Source organism: Pezoporus wallicus, unplaced genomic scaffold (assembly GCF_028554395.1).
Source record: "Pezoporus wallicus isolate ANWC-B61680 ecotype Strahan unplaced genomic scaffold, APGP_CSIRO_Pwel_v1 contig_6401, whole genome shotgun sequence".
Taxonomy (NCBI): domain Eukaryota; kingdom Metazoa; phylum Chordata; class Aves; order Psittaciformes; family Psittacidae; genus Pezoporus; species Pezoporus wallicus.
Window position 1 is genome coordinate 3,043,784 of NW_026638608.1, and position 17,652 is coordinate 3,061,435.

The 17,652-nt window shown below is 53.1% G+C and overlaps 1 protein-coding gene across 1 annotated transcript in view; it reads right to left on the minus strand.

Moving 5' to 3' along the window:
- Positions 1-367: 367 nt before the first annotated feature.
- RBM19 (RNA binding motif protein 19) overlaps positions 368-17,652 on the minus strand; it is a 59,372-nt gene continuing 42,087 nt past the window's right edge. The window contains exons 22-24 of the mRNA XM_057411239.1: positions 15,932-16,037; positions 8,962-9,082; positions 368-466 (exon numbers count right to left, since the gene is read on the minus strand). Of these exons, the coding sequence (XP_057267222.1) occupies positions 375-466; positions 8,962-9,082; positions 15,932-16,037 (319 nt within the window). The 3' untranslated portion in view covers positions 368-374. The remainder of the gene's footprint in view (positions 467-8,961; positions 9,083-15,931; positions 16,038-17,652) is intronic.

Sequence of the window (17,652 nt, forward strand, 5' to 3'; positions counted from 1 at the left end):
CCAAACAGGAGCTTGATGTTTTTGACTTCCCAAGCACAGCGAGGGCCGGTTTGTGACCTGACAGCAATTTCTGCTGCAGCAGCAGTTTCTGCTGGCTTCCCCTGCAGCACAGCAAACCCTGGGCAGCACACACACACACAGGCAGTGCGGGCACTGACTTCCACACAGAGCCCAAACTGAGCCCACATCCAGGCTGTACCCCCTGAGGCCATGACTAGGAGCCTGCAGGGTGAGTGGGAGCAGGGGCAGGATGGAAACCCTGACCCTTTGCAGTGCTGCCTTCTCCTCCTGGCACTGCTGACCCTGCAGCAGCCCATTCTGACCTTTAGGGCCAGCGTTGCCCGCCCCTGCCCTGGTACCCACCTCACCAGATGCTACATGGCCTCATCCTTGTTGCTCTCCTCCTCTTCCAGATGCTCCAGGATTTCCTTCAAAACCTCTGACTTCTTTCTCTTCTTTGGGGATTCTGTCCAGGCCCAGGGGGTAGCAAAGGGGATAGAGGAGAAGAAGAAAAGCAAAGATTAAAACCTGGGCTACCTCAAGGCCCCTTCATCCCCCTCTCTGGTAAAGCCACTCCACTGTCACCTACTTCTCCTCACCATTCAGGACACCATGGCTGGAGGTGTGACTCCATACCTACCACCCATGCTTTGCAGGAAGCACCCAAACAGGCTCCTTGGTGATGCCAACCCTTCTTGTTGACCCCAATTCACCCATTCCCTGTCCAAAAGCAACGTCTCTTGGTGGTCAACACCAAACCTAGACACCAGCCTTGGTTCAACAATGCTCTTAGCAGCACACAGACCTACCAACATCCTTGCTGAGACATCTGATTGCTGCCTGGCCCTGCAGCCCACCTCGGCTGGCAGTGCATGAAGGTGAGAGGCCAGCTCATGCCCAACGACAGCAATGCCCTTCCTTTGCTTCTCCTGCCCCACACCAACAGCACTATCCTGTGACCCTCCCAGCATCATCCGGGCCCCTCACTACAAGAGAGACATTGGAGAGGGGTCAGAGAAGGGCAATGGAGCTGGTGCAGGGCCTGCAGCACAAGGGTGATGGGGAAGGGCTGAGGGACCTGGGGGGTTCAGTGTGGAGAAGAGAAGGCTCAGGGGGGACCTGATGGCTCCCTACAACTGCCTGACAGGAGGATGGAGCCAGGAGGGGCTGGGCTCTGCTCCCAAGGAACAAGGGATGGGACAAGAGGAAACGGCCTCAAGCTGCACCAGGGCAGGTTTAGATGGAGCTGAGGAACAATTCCTGCCCCAGAGGGTGCTCAGGCATTGGAACAGGCTGCCCAGGGCAGGGCTGCAGTCACCGTCCCTGCAAGTGTTCACACCCCGTGGAGACGAGGCCTCAGTGCCATGGGTTAGGGGTGGCCTTGGCAGTGCTGGGGTAAAGAGTGGACTGGATGAGTTAAAGGTCTCTTCCAACCTAAATGATTCCATGATTCTATGGTCACACCCCTGATACCACTGCGTGCACATCCCTCCCTATTGATGCTCTGCCTGCACCCAAGGGAGCATCGCAACAGCATCAGGGGCGACACCACCATTTGGTCCCTGTCCTGAGGCTGAAGTCGGCTCTGCCTCCTCTTCCTCTCCACAGGGAAGTGGTGCTCTCCCCCTTCTTCCCCCTAAGCCAGCAGCTCTGGCTTGCAAGCAGCACATGGAGAACAGCTGTTTAAATCCTGCTTTCAGACATCAAAAGCCTCGCTGGGTTTCTCAAACAAACAAACATACCATAGGACTAAAGAAAAGGTGTAAAATAAATAAATGGAACAAGCTGTGCATTTTCTTTTAGTATTACAGCTGCTGCGGGAGATAAACAACAAGCAAATGTCACAAAACATCAATACAGAAGAAATTAACCTGACAAAAGCTCACATCCCACCCCCCCCCAACAATTCCCAACAATTTTGCATTTCTAGAGTTCCCATCTAATGATTTTAGTTTCCAATTAATTCCTTGTCAGAGAGCCAGAACCTGCCTCCATCCCCTGGGGGCTGCAGGGATGCGGGTGCTGAGCTCAGGGGAGACGAGGCAGACCACAAGGTGCTACCCCAAGTACCTCCGGTGGCTCTTCCCAGTTCAATCACCCATAGGCACAAGGGACAACCCACTGCCAGCACAGCAATTCTCCCTCCCCTTCCCTCTGCCCTCCCAGCTCCGTGTCAAGCCTCATGGTCAGGGCTTGGAAATGGCATCAGATGTGGTCCCAGCTCCCAAATCCATAGCAGGGAAGAGAGTGCCTCCCACTTGACACTCCTTCAGGTCCTGAGAGCCTGCATGGAGATGACGATGGGGTTGCACAGGGGAGGGGGTGCTGGATGACGGATGCTGGATGGATGCTAAGCGAGCATCCCTAAACAGTGCAGTGCATCCATGGGACTGGTCCCGCATGGAGATGATGATGGGGTTGCACAGGGGAGGGGGTGCTGGATGACGGATGCTGGATGGATGCTAAGCGAGCATCCCTAAACAGTGCAGTGCATCCATGGGACAGGTCCCGCATGGAGGTGATGAGGGGGTTGCACAGGGTGGATGAGGGATGCTGGGTGCTAAGGGTGCATCCTTAAGCAGTGTGGTGCACCCATGGGACCCTGGCAAGAGGCTGGCAGGGCAAAAGGCCCCCACCACACGCTCCAGATCGACCAGCTCAGCTGCAGCACTGCTGGGGAGCACTGGGAGCATCCCCCCCCATCTCCCTAATAAAGAGGAAAAGGGGGAAAAACCCCAACGCAGGAGGGTGGGGAAGAGAATTGCTTCGACTTCCGTTGTGCTGCTCCAAGCTGGTTAAGGTTTGCCCGCTAAGGATCCCATTTGCTTCCTTTAAACAAAAGGCAAAGCCGGCAGGGGTGGGCCGGGAGGGGGATTACCACGGGATTAGAACATGGCAGGGTTGTGGATGCCACGCTAATCCTGCGGGGTTTGACTCTCCGGCTACAGCATGTGTTTGCATTAGTTACAGATGCTCTCTGAGAGAAAAAGAAAGCTGTAATAAAAGAAGAAAGGAGAGAAAAGGAAGCCCAAAATGCTGGGAGGTGAGGCTGTAATGCAGCCCAGAGGCAAAAGGAGCAGTTGGGGGTCTGCGGCTCAAAGGAGGAACAACCTGGATAAGGGGATGGGGATGAGGAAGACTCTTCGCGCCCCACCAGGGAGTGCACGGTTGGAGCCTGCCCTCCCCTGCAAACCCTTTGCTTACAGCCAACAACGGAATAACCAGGGCCAAGCTGCAGTGGGGCTCTCGGAAACGCTCTCACCACTGAAATACAGTGCCCCCTCCTCACCCACCCCTCTCATCCACCCACCCCGCAGCCTCCGCATCCCCTCTTTCCACCCCATCCTTCCTATCAGGAAAACCAAACCAACCCCACAAGTCCTGCCTTCCCCTGCCTGAGCCGAATTCCCCATCTGTCAATGTAATGCTTTGATCGATGGGAAGGAGCAGGCCCGGCACAGCTGGTTTCCCAAGTTAGGCCTGGCAGGATCCCGCCAGCCCCGCTGCTGACGCCCGGGTGCAATGTTTGTGAAGCACAGAGAACACAAGTCAATAGTAATTTAGCTGGATTGGGAGCAAGTGCCTTCCCTGCACGGACTGCGGGCTCCCGGGAGACAGGGAGCGCGCGCACGCCGAGGGGATGGCTGCTCTGCTCGCGTGTCTTAGACAATCATAGAATCCCAGCCTGGGTTTGGGTTGGAAGGGACCTTAAAGCTCCTCCAGTTCCAACCCCTGCCACAGGCAGGGACACCTTCCACTGGAGCAGGTTGCTCCAAGCCCCTGTGTCCAACCTGCCCTTGAACACTGCCAGGGATGGAGCATTTACCCCTTCTTTGGGCACCCTGTGCCAGCGCCTCTGCACCCTCACAGGGAAGAGCTTCTGCCTTAAATCCAACCTAAATCTCCCCTGTTTCAGTCTGAACCCATCACCCCTTGTCCTATCACTACAGTCCCTGATGAAGAGCCCCTCTCCAGCACCCTTGTAGCACCCTTCAGACACTGGAAGCTGCTCTGAGGTCAGCACACGGATGGGTTAGTGTCTGCTGCAGTAAGTCAGCAGGGGAGGGCTGGAAGTGCTGGTTATTGCAATATTAGGATAATTTATAGATACAGCCCCAAGAAAGAGTTTTTAAATACATTTTGCAAAGCAAAGAGGCAACAATGTCAGCCCTAAAACATGCTACTTGAGATGCAACTCTAATAACCGCATCCTTAGGTGGTACAAGCATCAGTCATGTCAAACTCCAGGCAGACTCTCACCAGTATCTATCCCTTAGGTTGTATTTGATTGGGTAAGGATCATAGAATAGTTAGGGTTGGAAAGGACCTTTTATGAAGTCTCTTTCTACACCTAATCGTTCCCCCTTTGGGGGACAAGAAAACCTACATCTCCTGCAAACATTCTATGCCAACTGGAAAACAACCTTATTTGTAATATTCATGGTGTAGACAGGGGGAAGGAGGATGGAAGAGGATGCTCTGAAACAAACAGTTAATTGGAACTTCCTGCATGGATCTAATGGGATAGATTTTAAAGGAGCCTCATTTTCAGCAATTGCCAGAGCTCCAATCTGTGAAAATGTGGCCTTCAGACACTGGAAGCTGCTCTGAGGTCTCCACGCAGCCTTTCATCCCGCAGCAAGGCTTGCCAGGATGGAGCTGCACCTGCAAACCATCACCCTGTGCTGGGAAAGAGAGGGAAGAAAAGGGGGATGGAGCTGTTCATACGCCTTTCATGGGCCACTCAGCCCAGGGCTGGCACGTTCAGCTGCAGGACTGGGATCCCTTCATCACTGCTGGTTTCAAAGATGTCAGTGATCCCTGTTTTCCAAAGGGAGGATCCTCCTCCCCAAATGAGGACCAAGATGCTACTGGTGGCAGGGTTTGTGCATCTCTCGCTGCTCTGATGTAGTGTTTGCCATCACCCCGCTCCACATGACAGGCTGGATTTAAGGCCAATCACTGGTCAACCTCTCCATGGCTTCTCTTATCTAGCCCAAGAGTAGATAAGTCTCTTTATCCACAGCAGCCTCCAAACGTCCCCCGTCTCAGGCTCTTCATCCACCTTAGCATCACAGAGTGGTTTGGGTTGGAAAGGACCTTAAGATCACCCAGTTCCAACCCCAAGTCCAGGCAGGGACACCTTCTAGTACACCAAGCTGCTCCAAGCCCAGTCCAACCTGGCCTAAAGCAGGTCCCACAACTAACAACCCCTGGTGGGGTGCAATTAGAACTCCACAAAGAGTTGTTTCTTGGTTCAATAAGACCCTCCTGCCTCTGGATGAACAAAAGGTCCACTCAGAAAAGAGCAAAAAGCCTTAAATCTCTTACAGACTGTGCTTGGAGGCAGGAGGTGTAGGGCTGCAGCCCCAGCATCAGTGCTGGGCTGTGCCTCCCTCCTGACAGCATCACTGAAAGCATTATCTGGCAGGCAGTGGCCGGTTCTGGGGTCCTCACCGTCTCCTGGAACATTACAAAGACTCAGAACAAGCCATAAAGAATGACCTGCAAACAACACGAAATGGGAAGGATGCCCATTCTGGTTTATTGCATCTATTAGATCTACTGAAAAGATAGCTCAGAAGTGGCTTGATTGCCATGATGAACACCTGCACAGAGCAAAGATTTCGGAGCCCAGACCTCTCTTTAACCTAACAAATAAAGCAGGGTGAGACCTGGGAGCTGGAAGCCAAATCTCTATAAATGATGCTGAGAAATAAGGAGCATGATTGTAGTTGGGAGTAGTCAGTGGTAGGACACATCTAAGCCAAAAACGATGGGGGTGACACTGAGCCGCTGGGTGATGGGTTCCGGGTGCTGCTCCTCAAGACACCAGCCTGAAAGACCAAGGTGACTCTTTCAAAGCTGCTGTGATGCACTGAGATGGAGCAGGATGAGCTCATGGCTCAAGTGAACCTTGCCATCAAATCCAGGTCACTGCACTGTCCCCACTGGACCCCAGTAATAACAACCCCCAGGCCTTACAGCCATCTTCTCACCTCTGGTATCGCTCTGCAGCCTCTCCTACACCTAGAGCCACCATGTGCTAACCATGGAAACATCTGTGCGTCGCTGCTGTGCCTGCAGCTAGCCAAAAACTTCAGGGAAAAGAGGAAATGGAAGCAGAAAAAGAAGGAACTTTTCAACACACCCCAAATCCAACTGCATAGAACTTGGGGGGATTGTGTCTGAAAGCCCCGCGAGATGGGCAGGCTCAGTCCTTTATCCTGCTGTAACTCTTTCCTCACCCCTTTTGCTATGTGTAAAGTCCTTGGTATGCTCTCTGGTTGCTTTCATTCCTGTGGAATAACCAGGAAAAGGGCCAGGAGCAGCAGAAGCCAAGCATTAGTTACCCTGTACCGAATAGCACAGTGCTGCCCACACGGCTTGATACAGATGACACTGCTGCTACAGCAAGACCAGCCTCTCCAAACAGGAGCTTGTGGTGCTGGTCCCCAGGTCCTAAAGGATCACAGAAGACTTTTGAGAGAAAGCAAACACAGAAAAAGCCTCCCATAGGATGGCAATGCTCAATGCTGGGAAGAAAGTTAGGGCAGGAAACAAGGAATAGGCTGATCTGGATGGTGGGATAAGACCCACCCCGTCCACCACACTATACCTTCTGAAGGTATCTGCCTCCACATCCTGCTTCTCAGATGCTGGGCTTGGCTTGGGGAGCGACAAGAGGACAGCAGCAGCAGGTTTTGGTGGCAAAGAACAGTTGAAGACACCAGGGACCTTGCTCTTGACTCTGTTCACTAAGCCTTCAAGATCCCAAATTATCTTTTCTCTCCCATTCCCATCTTGGTCCTTCTGACCTGAGATAAGGGACCTTTGCAACCTGCAAAGTGGTGGGAAGACCCTGACAAGTCTCCCACTGAGGTGGGAGAGGAAACTTATTGGGACATCCATGAACAGTATGGGGATGTCTGAGCTGCTCCTGTGCCTTATGGGCAGAGGAGGATAGTGTGGGGTGGAAATGGGTATCAGGAAAAAGCGAGCTTGGTTCCTGCTCGACAGAGGCCATTCTGCATCACCAGTGAAATGAGATGTGAGGTCTCAGCCCAGCTCCTCAGTAGGCTGCAGGGGCAGGGAGGACTCAAGGCAGGGTGACAATGGTGCATGCTCCATCCTCTCCAACCCAGCTCCAGGTGGGAAAAATCAACCTCTGGCTACACTGGGGAGGAAACACAAAGGAGCATCCCCACGGGGGCTGAAGGCAGAGCGGTAGCTGAAGCTTTCCCCTCTCTATCACTATCACAATTGCTTTTCACACACCCACAGCAAAAGGGATAGGGTGCAGCTCCCTTCCCTCCTCAGGCTGCTGTGCATCCCTGCCAAAAACCCCTTGAAATAAGGAGAGGGCACTTCCCAAAGAAAGAAAACCCCACCATGGAACTCCAGCCTGCCAGTGCAGGGTGGCGCTGCCAAGACCTCATCCCCGTGCCCACCAGTGTGCCCCAGACAGGCTTTGTTATGGAGATGTGCTCCTGGCAGATCTCCTTCTGCTGCAGGATTAGCTACCAGCAGTTCTGCAGCAGAGGATGTGTGTGTGCACCACGCAGGGCTCAACTCATTGGATGTTATTTCTCTCCCCTTGAGATGGGCTGGAGCGCAGTGATGACTGCTGCCTGCAAGCACATTCTCAGTCCCTAAAGATGGGGAGTGATAACCTTGCTCCTGGAGTCCCTGCAGCTCCAAGGCTGCATTCCTCCTGGGATGTGCAAATGCTCTCCCACGTGCTCCACCTTGGTGAAGAAGACCCCACACAAGGGGGCTGGAGCAAATGCAGACTGCAACCAGGAGCAAGCTGAGCCTGGGGAAGGTGGGAGGTGACAGAGCTCACAGACAGCATCTGCTGTGAGTCTGCAACTACCAGAAAGCCTGGTTTTGTTCCTCCTGGATTAAGCAGAGTAGAAAGGGGGAAAGGAGATCCTGAGTATAAAGTGGGGTACATGAGACATCATATTTGCTACCTTCTGCACCCAGGTGGAGATTTGCATCACTGTGATCAAGCACTGGGCTCTGGGTGGGCACATCCATCCCCTGCTGCTTCACACATGCCCCCAGCAGCACAGCTCTGCACCCAGGCTACTGCCCATGCCTGGGCACTGCTGTGCTCCTTTTTGGCACCACACTGGAGATCAGTCCATAGATTCCAGCACATCCCACTTTGCCCCACACCTCTCCAGTTATATCCACTCTCCACCCTTCCACCACCAAAGGGCAAGCTTCCCAGCCTGTAACAACCAGCACTGAGCACACCATTTCACAGCCAGGAGGCTGGGTCCCTCTGGAGTCAGGCTCAGTAAATAAGCAAGACTTGCTGCACTTCCATCCACAGCCCCACATCTGCTTATGCCAACCCCCAGGATGATGGGTATGTGTGTGCTGGAGAAGGGAGGCTAGGAGGGGATGGAGGAGGAAGAGCATTGATCCCCAGCTTAGCCCTCCAGCCCAGGGGAGCCCTTCCTACATAAATATTTGCCAAGCAATGCATTTGTGCCTGTCAATGGCTGTCAATAGGAGCCTGCAGTGCTGTTATCTGCCGAGCTGTCATTCTCAGGAACCTGATCCAAACGGCCCTGTCCGTGTCTCAACTGATGGCCAAGTTATTCATCCCTTTGCATGGGTCAGAGCGTGGTCCCCAACTACAGAGCACCCCAGGGTGCATGCGGATGGAGTGAAAGCATCGTGGCTGGCAGGAGGCATCGAGGTGCCTCTGCACTACCAGCACACAAAGAGTTAATGGGCTCACATCCACACAGAGAGCTGTCAGACAAAGCCATGGCCTGGATGCCTCCTGCTTCCCCCTGCATCCTCAGGCTCCAGCATCTCCCTGCCAGCTCTGGCAAGCTGGTAGTGGCAGGGAAAGGGCTTGCGTGGACCAGCAGCATGTGCCAGATGGGACTGTGCCAGGCAGGGATGTAGTGACAGCCCAGAAGGATGCTGCTGCCTTACCATGGAAATAGTCTGCTGTTTTCCGTCTCAGGGCTTCCACTGTCTCCTCTGTGTCTGCCCACTCCAGGACCAGCCTCCGGCCATACAAGTGTGTGCTGTGGCACAGGGCGTTGAATGCTTTCTGCAGAGTTAATAGGGAAAAAGAAGATCAGAAGGGAGAAAATAAAAGCAAGCTCATATGAGACAAAGCGAGGATGTCCCTCCCCCTGCCCTGAATCTGAAAGGCCACCAGAGAACATCCTGCTTTGCTCTGATGGGGCAAGGATTCATCTCCATCAGTGGCTTTGACTCAGTCATTTATCTTCTCCATACTTGCAGCAGAGCAAACACCCACCACCATTCCTGCAGGCTGCTGCTGCTCACCAGGGAACAGGCTCAAATCCAGCCTAGCAAGCAGCTCAAGGCTGGCTGCAGCCCTGCATCACCCTGGGACCACACCTGAGCTGGGCTGAGGATGCTTGGGGCAGCATAAGTGGGTCAACTGCAAACCAGGGCTGGGATTAAGTCAGGTCGTGAGCCCTGCAAACTCGCATCTTTGGAACAAATATGGCAGCTGTAGGACCACAAACACATCCTGACTGCCATGAGGGATGTGTCCTCCCATCCTGAGCACCACAGGAACATATCCCGATGTCCATCAGGGATGTGTCCTCCCATCCTGAGCACCACAGGAACATATCCCAATGTCCATCAGGGATGTGTCCTCCCATCCTGAGCACCACAGGAACATATCCCAATGCCCCTCAGGGATGTGTCCTCCCATCCTGAGCACCACAGGAACATATCCCAGTGTCCATCAGGGATGTGTCCTCCCATCCTGACCACCACAGGAACATATCCCAATGTCCATCAGGCATGGGTCCTCCCATCCTGAGCTCCAAAGCTGTCCTGAAGAAGCCCAGACCACAGGAACATAACCTGCTGTCCATCAGGGACGTGTCCTCCCATCCTGAGCACCACACGAACACATCCCGCTGTCCATCAGGGATGTGCCCTCCCATCCAGAGCTCCAAAGCTGTCTTAGAAAAGCCCATTTGATAAACAGCAATTCTGAACCACTTCTGCATCCCCAAATAACACATCTCTGGGCAGAGGGGCCTCTCCTGCAAGAGGCTTTGGTTGCCCAAACCACTCCTCTGCAGGCAGGACCCTGCCTGAGCTCCCTGGTTACAAACCTCAACCAAACATCCCCCATTTCCAGTGCCAGCACTCAATAACCTCCATTTCCCCCTGCTTCTGACTCCCTTTCACTCATATAATTCCAGTTGACTATAAGGAAGAGAAACATGGAGCACCAGCTCCTTGGGGCCGACCCCATTCCTGTCCTACAGGCTGCAAGCTTGGCTGGTGCTTTTGCACCTACAGCTGGGTTTATTTGCCACTGCTGGTGTTTTAAAAGCCCATCTTCCAATTAGCACAGCAATGTGTTGGCTTAACTAAGCACTCAAGGGGAGGTGGCAGTGGGCAGCTGTGCTGGCACCAAGTTATTGCCAAAGCCTGGCAAACAACTGCAGCTCCAATCACTGGATCTCATTTGTTAATTTATACTCCTTAAGCGCTCACCTCCCATAGCACAAAGGAAGAGGAAGGTTGGAAGACAAGCAGAGAGCCCCAGCAACCCCGCTGCACTCCACAGCAGGTCATGGAGGAGGGCAATCCATGCTGAACGTGTCCATAGTCACAGTGTAACGTGTGGTGCGTGCTGGGCTCTCGTCCTCCAAGCCGCTTGCTCTGCCATGTCCTCATCTGCCCAGCTCAGTTTGGGATGAGGCATCCTCTGGTTTTGTTGGCAGCAATGGGAAAGGTCACGGAGCAAGAAGGAAGCCAGATGTTGCCATTAAGTTGTACTGCATAGAATAAACCCGCTGGGAGAGATGCATCTGCCAGCAGCCTGGGGACATGGGCACTTCCCAGCCAAATGCACTCCCAAAGTGAGCTGGTGTGCACCCAGGAGAAAGCAAAGCTCAGGATGCCAGGGTGAGATCACAGGAGAGCCTTTCAGCCCACTGCTGCTCCAGCCCATGCAGGAAAGGAGGAGAAGCCACGTCTTTCAGGTGAAACACCTGCAGAGTCCTGCATCCAGCTCTGGGGCAGCAGCACAAGAGGGACGTGGAGCTGCTGGAGTGAGTCCAGAAGAGGCCACGAGGATGCTGTGAGGGCTGGAGCAGCTCTGCTCTGGAGCCAGGCTGAGAGAGCTGGGCTGGGGCAGCCTGGAGAAGAGAAGGCTCCTGAAGGGGAGACCTGAGAGCAGCTCCAGTGCCTGAAGGGGCTGCAGGAAACTGGAGAGGGGCTTGGGACAAGGGATGTAGGGACAGGCCAAGGGGAATGGCTTTAACCTGCCCGAGGGGAGACTGAGATGAGCTCTTAGGCAGAAGCTCTTCCCTGTGAGGGCGGTAAAGGCTTTAAGGTCCTTTTCAACCCAAACCAGTCTGCGATTCTACAATTAACCATGTGAATGTCACTTCCTTTAGAAGCAAGCTGTACCATAAAATTCAGCTCTGCATTGCTCTGAGAGGAATAAAGACTTCTTCAGGACTCAAAAACAGAGAAACCACCCACGATTTAAAATACAAAAGGATGAAGGGGACAAACGCCACCCCCATACATCCACACTGCTGGAAATAGGAGGAAATTTGCCACTGCTGCTATTCCAAATGAAAGGATAGGTAGGGAAAAAGCACATTTTAATCACACGAGCAATACGACATGAGGACAAACAGGTTGGCTTCCAAAGACAGCACTGGGTGGCCAGGTTTGTTTAGCTGTACCTGAATAAGAACCCTGGCAAACCTCCTCACAGGTCTCTTCTGCTTTCCAAATGCTTCAGGGGTTGCATGAAAACCCTACAGCCTTCCAGCCTTAGGAAACAGGATGCTTAAAACACGTTGGTTGGTTCAAGCTGAGTGTTGTATCTCAGTGCAGTGGGGTTTTGTCGCTAGCTCTGAGTACAGCTTGGGCAGCGATAGAGCCCAGCCAGGGAAAAGAGCAGAGCAAAGAGGAAGAGAGGCTGGAACAGCAGCTTAAAAACGCTTGTGGGATTCAGAAAGGGGCTTTCAAAGTGATGGGGTGGCTGATAAAACTCACATGAAGGCACTGGGACACGACAGATGCTGCTCTGGAGCAGAGCGTGCTGCGCCAGGGCAGCGGAGAGGCAGAGATCAAGAGACCGGACCATTGCGCCTGTCACCCCCGAGTGCTACAGCTCCATCCCTAAATGCCATGTTAATTTGGAGGACAGTGCTGCTCTGCCTAGAGATTCCCCCTTGCCCTATTAAATACTCAAGCTGAAGGGCCTCCGGGCTGGAGCCATTAGAGGGACAAAGGGTCAACAACATTAGGAGCTTGATAAATTTCCCTTCCTCACAAAAGCCAGTCCCAACTGAGGATGCTCTCTGCGATGCCAGCTGCACACAAGGATTTTTGCCTTCCGTGTGCATGCATTTTTAAAGGCTTGACTGTCTTTCCCGAATGGGCAATTTCTGTTTGGAGACCAGATGCATTTTTATATCAACAGGGGAGAAAAGGGGAAACTTGTCTTCCAGTTAATGGTTCACAAACAAAAACAATCCCCCAGCAATTCTGCCCAGGGAACATGGCAAATGGGTAACGCTGCCCTAACGGGATTCATTTGCTATTGCCAGCAGATCAAAGTTCCCTCTCTCATCCCCTAACTTCCATGTACTCCCAGCTAGTGGTCAGCTGGCAGTGGGGATTTAAAACCAAAGACCAGGTTGGATGGGGCTTGGAGCAAGCTGCTCTAGTGGAAGGTGCCCCTGCCCATGGCAGGGGGTTGGAAATGGATGAGCTTTAAGGTCCCTTCCAACCCAGCCATTCTATGATCAGCAGGCACACAAACCCTCTTTGGGAGTATTACTTTGTCCCTCCCACTGCTGTCTTTGACATGAGCTCTTTGCCATTGCCTGGCTGTGCATGTGTGTGCGCTGTGATCTGTTAAATGCTCACAACACAGAAGGCAGAGGGCTGCTGATTTCACCTGATGGTGGTGTAGGGCTCCCAGTGGAGTCCATTCATCACCCTGGGAGCTGTCAAATGACCCAAGAGACAGCCCTGGCTGCAGACATCAGGCTTGGGAAAGCCAGGCTTGAGAATGGGGCCCTGAAGGATGAGCAGATGATGGGATGGGGAGAAGCTGCTCCCACCAGCAGTGTCCTGTGCCCTGCCTGAACATCACCTTCCCTATAAGCAAGGCGACCACACTGCTCTCCTTGGGCAGAGCATATGGGGAGGCTGAAGGAACCCGACAGGACAGCTGGGAGCAGGAGCCCCACATCCCTGTCCTGGTTGAGATTGCTCAGAGAAAAAGACAAACACGAGAGGTCACAGGCTTTAAATGCCCAACAACCCCCCCCCTTAACTGTTCCATTACAAACCCATCATGTTTTATAAGACACTCAGAAGCGACTTCCACATTACTGCTCTGAGCAACAACATCACTGACAACCACAAGCTATTCAGCTCCCAGGTCTCCAGGCCCACTCCCCTCCTCTCTTTTCACTAAGCAATAAACTCGGAGCCAGTTATGGCCCTGTTTACAATATTCAGGATCCTATTCATCAATACCCAGCGCATCCTCTCGCAGACGGCCAATGGAGTGTACTTGATGTGACACTTGTGAGACAATTAAATCCCTCAAAGAGATGAGTGAGATAAAAAGAAAAGGAAGAAGAGGTGGTTCACTGGAGAAGAACAACATCCCCCACAGATGCTCTTCCAAAGGGCAGCTTGCTCCCTGCACGCTCACCTCCTGTGGCTTCCACGAGCTTTGGGAATGCTGCCAGTGCTCTCCCAGCTTCCTACCACTGAGATCTCTGTTTATCCAGCACGGCTGGAATCAGCCACTGGGTCCCCAAGGGGCTGAAGAGGGATGGGAGGGAGACACTGAGCCTCTGCCCTGTTTCCTCCTGAAAGCAAGCAGAAAAGCGGGTGCTGCCCCATGCACCCCCAAACTGAGCAGCAACAAGGACACACAAGAGGGACGTGAAGCTGTTGGAGTGAGTCCAGGAGAGGCCACGGAGATGCTGTGAGGGCTGGAGCAGCTCTGCTCTGGAGCCAGGCTGAGAGAGGGGGAGACCTTAGAGCAGCTCCAGTGCCTAAAGGGGCTGCAGGAAACCTGGAGAGGGGCTTGGGACAAGGGCCTGTAGGGACAGGCCAAGGGGAATGGCTTTAACCTGCCAGAGGGGAGACTGAGATGAGCTCTTAGGCAGAAGCTCTTCCCTGTGAGGGTGCTGAGGCGCTGGCACAGGGTGCCCAGAGAAGCTGTGGCTGCCCCATCCCTGGCAGTGCTCAAGGCCAGGTTGGACACAGGGGCTTGGAGCAAGCTGCTCTAGTGGAAGGTGTCCCTGCCCGTGGCAGGGGTTGGAGCTGGAGGAGCTTTAAGGTCCCTTCCAACCCAAACCAGGCTGGGATTCTATGGTTTGATGATAACCAGCCAGTTCCCTGTATGCATCTTTCCATTTCCTTTAGGAAAAGCCTAATTCAAACACCAGGAAGAAATCCTGAGTGACTCTGGAGTGAAGCAGAGGTTAAAGCAAAGCATACCCCAGCTGGAGTTTGAGTAAAGCCACAGGCACAGGGAGAGGAACCAGTTCCCAGGGGACTCACTGCACCCCACGCTGCCCAGTGAGCAAGGAGAGGATAAATGCTGAGCAGAAGGAAGTTTGAATCAGGATCAATACAGGACTAACAAAGAAACTCTATGTACTGTGTTATACGGGAGGTCAGACTGGAAGGGATGATCTAATAGTCCCTGGTGATCCTGGATCAATGAATCCTGTCTAAAAACATAAACACAGGCTCTGCTTGCTCCCCCTCCTCTGTCCTTCAGCTCTGGTCTCGTAAATTCAGAGTCTTAGGGAGTCAGTGGAGCCATGTGGCCCCTTCCCTTCAGCAGTAACATCCCCTGCCTTGTGCCCACAACCATTCCCCTTCAAGATACTGTGCAAACTGCCAGGAGCCAGCAATGGGGATGAAACCTGCCCTGCTCTGGTGCTGGGAGTACCCACACAGCAGCTTCCAGCAGGGCTGAGGACCCTTCTCCTGTCCAGCGCATGAGAGACCATGCCTGGTCCCGAACCCCTGGCAAAGTGAGAACATCACTATCAGACAGGCTACAACCCTCTTGTTTCCTCTGCAAATATGGAATTTAACCATATAGGAAAGCTTCAAAATAAGAATAGACAAGAGCACTTTGAACAGGAATCTATCCCAGATGAAAAATGCTATGGAATATTTAGCAGCAGAAAGTGCACATAGGTTGTGAAGACACCAAGATACTGGAACAATCTGTGGGGTTTGGTTAAAACGTGCTTTCAACCTTCAGGAGCTCAGTTCTTGCTGTAGAGAAAGCATCCTTGGCCAGCCTGTAACAGCCAAAGTCCCCTCTTCAGACCAAGACAAATGGCTGTAGTACAGAACTTGATCTTTGGGTTTGTGCTCTCTCTTCTTGCCCATCCTTTTGGCCAATTCACAGCCACTGCTTTACTGCACTATCTGAAAAGCACCAGGGGAAGGCTGCTCACAGGGGCTCTCAAAACACACAGGGGAACTCATGAACATCAGCCTTGCACAGCTCACAACAGTAAACAGCCACAACATCCAACTCAAGGCAGTAGGGGAGGTGGGACACGCACTCAGGTTTCCTAAGGTGTTAATGTTGGTCAAACCCATCCCTTTTCACCTGGCTTCTGATAAACCTCAAACACAAGCCCCTGCCCTTCTACGGTACAAGAAGTTTTGGCCATTTTATCAGTTACACCAAACCCGTGCCCATTATGGCTTAGGTTTGGTTTCTGCCATGTAACCTGGAAGCTACCAGCTTTGCTGCTGAATGGTAATAGCCTGCCCCACCTCTGGGCTAAGCCTCAGTGGGACAGAGCCTCCAGGCTCCCTCCATCACCTTCTGCTCCAAGACCAGGCTGGGAGAGCACCAAAGAGGAAGATTACATCTCACCTTGGCATCCTGCTTGGTGAGGAAATCCACGAAGCCAAAGCCCCGGTGGGATCCTGTTCCTGCCATTTTCTTGGGCAGCCGGACAGTCTTCAGCTCTCCAAAGGTGCTGGGAATTAGAGAGGGAAAAGCAAAGACACGGTGAGATCAGGGGAAGAGCCATCAGTTTATCACAAGCCACGGTGCTACTGGTTGCAGGCCTTGTTCAGAGCAGCCAAAGAGCATCTTCAGGTTACTGCTGCTCCAAGCCACCACCAAACCACATGGATCTGCACCTCTGAAGAGTGCACAGGATACAGGCAGAAGCCAGAGCATGGCCCCAGGGGGACCTGTTCTCTTTCCAGAGTACCTCCTCCATCCCCAGAGCCTGTTGTAGCCCCATCCCTCTGCTCCACAGAAGCTGGGCATGGCTTTTAAGACTGCATTTCCTCACTTTAACACTCGGATACCTGCATTTCCAACCACCCAGCCTCTTTCATGGGCTGGAATAAACTGCTTTTACTTAAGCCTGCTGAATGTAGAAAGAGGTGAACTCAGCAGACCTGAGTCCTGCACAACAACCCCCAGATCCAGCAGCATTTCAGCCAGGTTTTTGAGTGCCAATAGAGTGGAAAGGCAAGGAATGGGGAAATAAAGGGGTTTCTGTTTAGCTGGAGGGTGTGGGGTAGGGCTCAGCCACGACCCAAGAGGACACCTTGTCATGGTACACCTGTCCCTAGAGAAGGAGCTCGTCACTTGAGCACCAAAGCACCCAACCATCCCGCTAGCCTGGACCTTGTCCAAAAAGCCTGAAAACAGACCCAAAAGAGCCCTCTCCAGTGCCATCCCCTGGAGGAATTCCAGGACAAAGCCGATGCTTTCTCCGCATCCGAGCTCCCGCTTCCCCTTCTCCTCCCCTCCCCTTCCAGCCATTTATCAAACACATATGCACAAACTGCAGGCAATAAATATTTAATGTGGACCAGGTCTGACTAGATGTGTTATTTCATTTGAAAATCTCCACACACACACACACACACACACACACACGTGCATACACAAAAGGAACCCGGGATGCAGCAGTGCCAAAGAGCACCTGGGAATAAACACAGTAAAGGCCATAAATGCTCTCGTGAAATGATATAAGCTAAATCCTAGGAGTTAACCTGGTGCACTGGCAGCATGACCAGGCATTCATCTCCCCAATTTCCTTAGGCAACGTGGTGTGTAAATGTACCATTATGAAGCTGCAAAATGAATCTGCACGTCTCCTCCTCAGTGCTTTCCCTCCCTCCTGCCCCCTTCGTGCTGGTGTTACACAAACAAACAAACCCGAGTGGAGGGGAGGGAGCAGCCTCCCCTGTGGGGATGCTCAGCCCCCGGGGAGCAGCAGAAGGGGCCTCCTGCATGGGGGTGCAGGCAAGGGGGGCCCCAGGAGCTCTGCGGGTGGCTCCTATAGCTTGCAGCATCCCTACCATGGCTGGGTTAAGGGAGAGGTAATGAGACAGCTCCTGGTCCAAGGAGATGAGCATCTAGAGAGACAGCCCGTGGTGGCATGGGCAGGGGGGTGCTTGCTTCAGACTATGGAAAACACCACAGGCATTGCCTATGGGGAGCAGAATGTCTGCTAAAAGGGAGGAGAGCTCAGACAACACTTACTCTGCGCACTACAACACCATGCGTCTCCCTTTGACACCGAGAACCGACAGGCAGATGGGTGAGGACGAGTAAGAAAGTGCTCATGG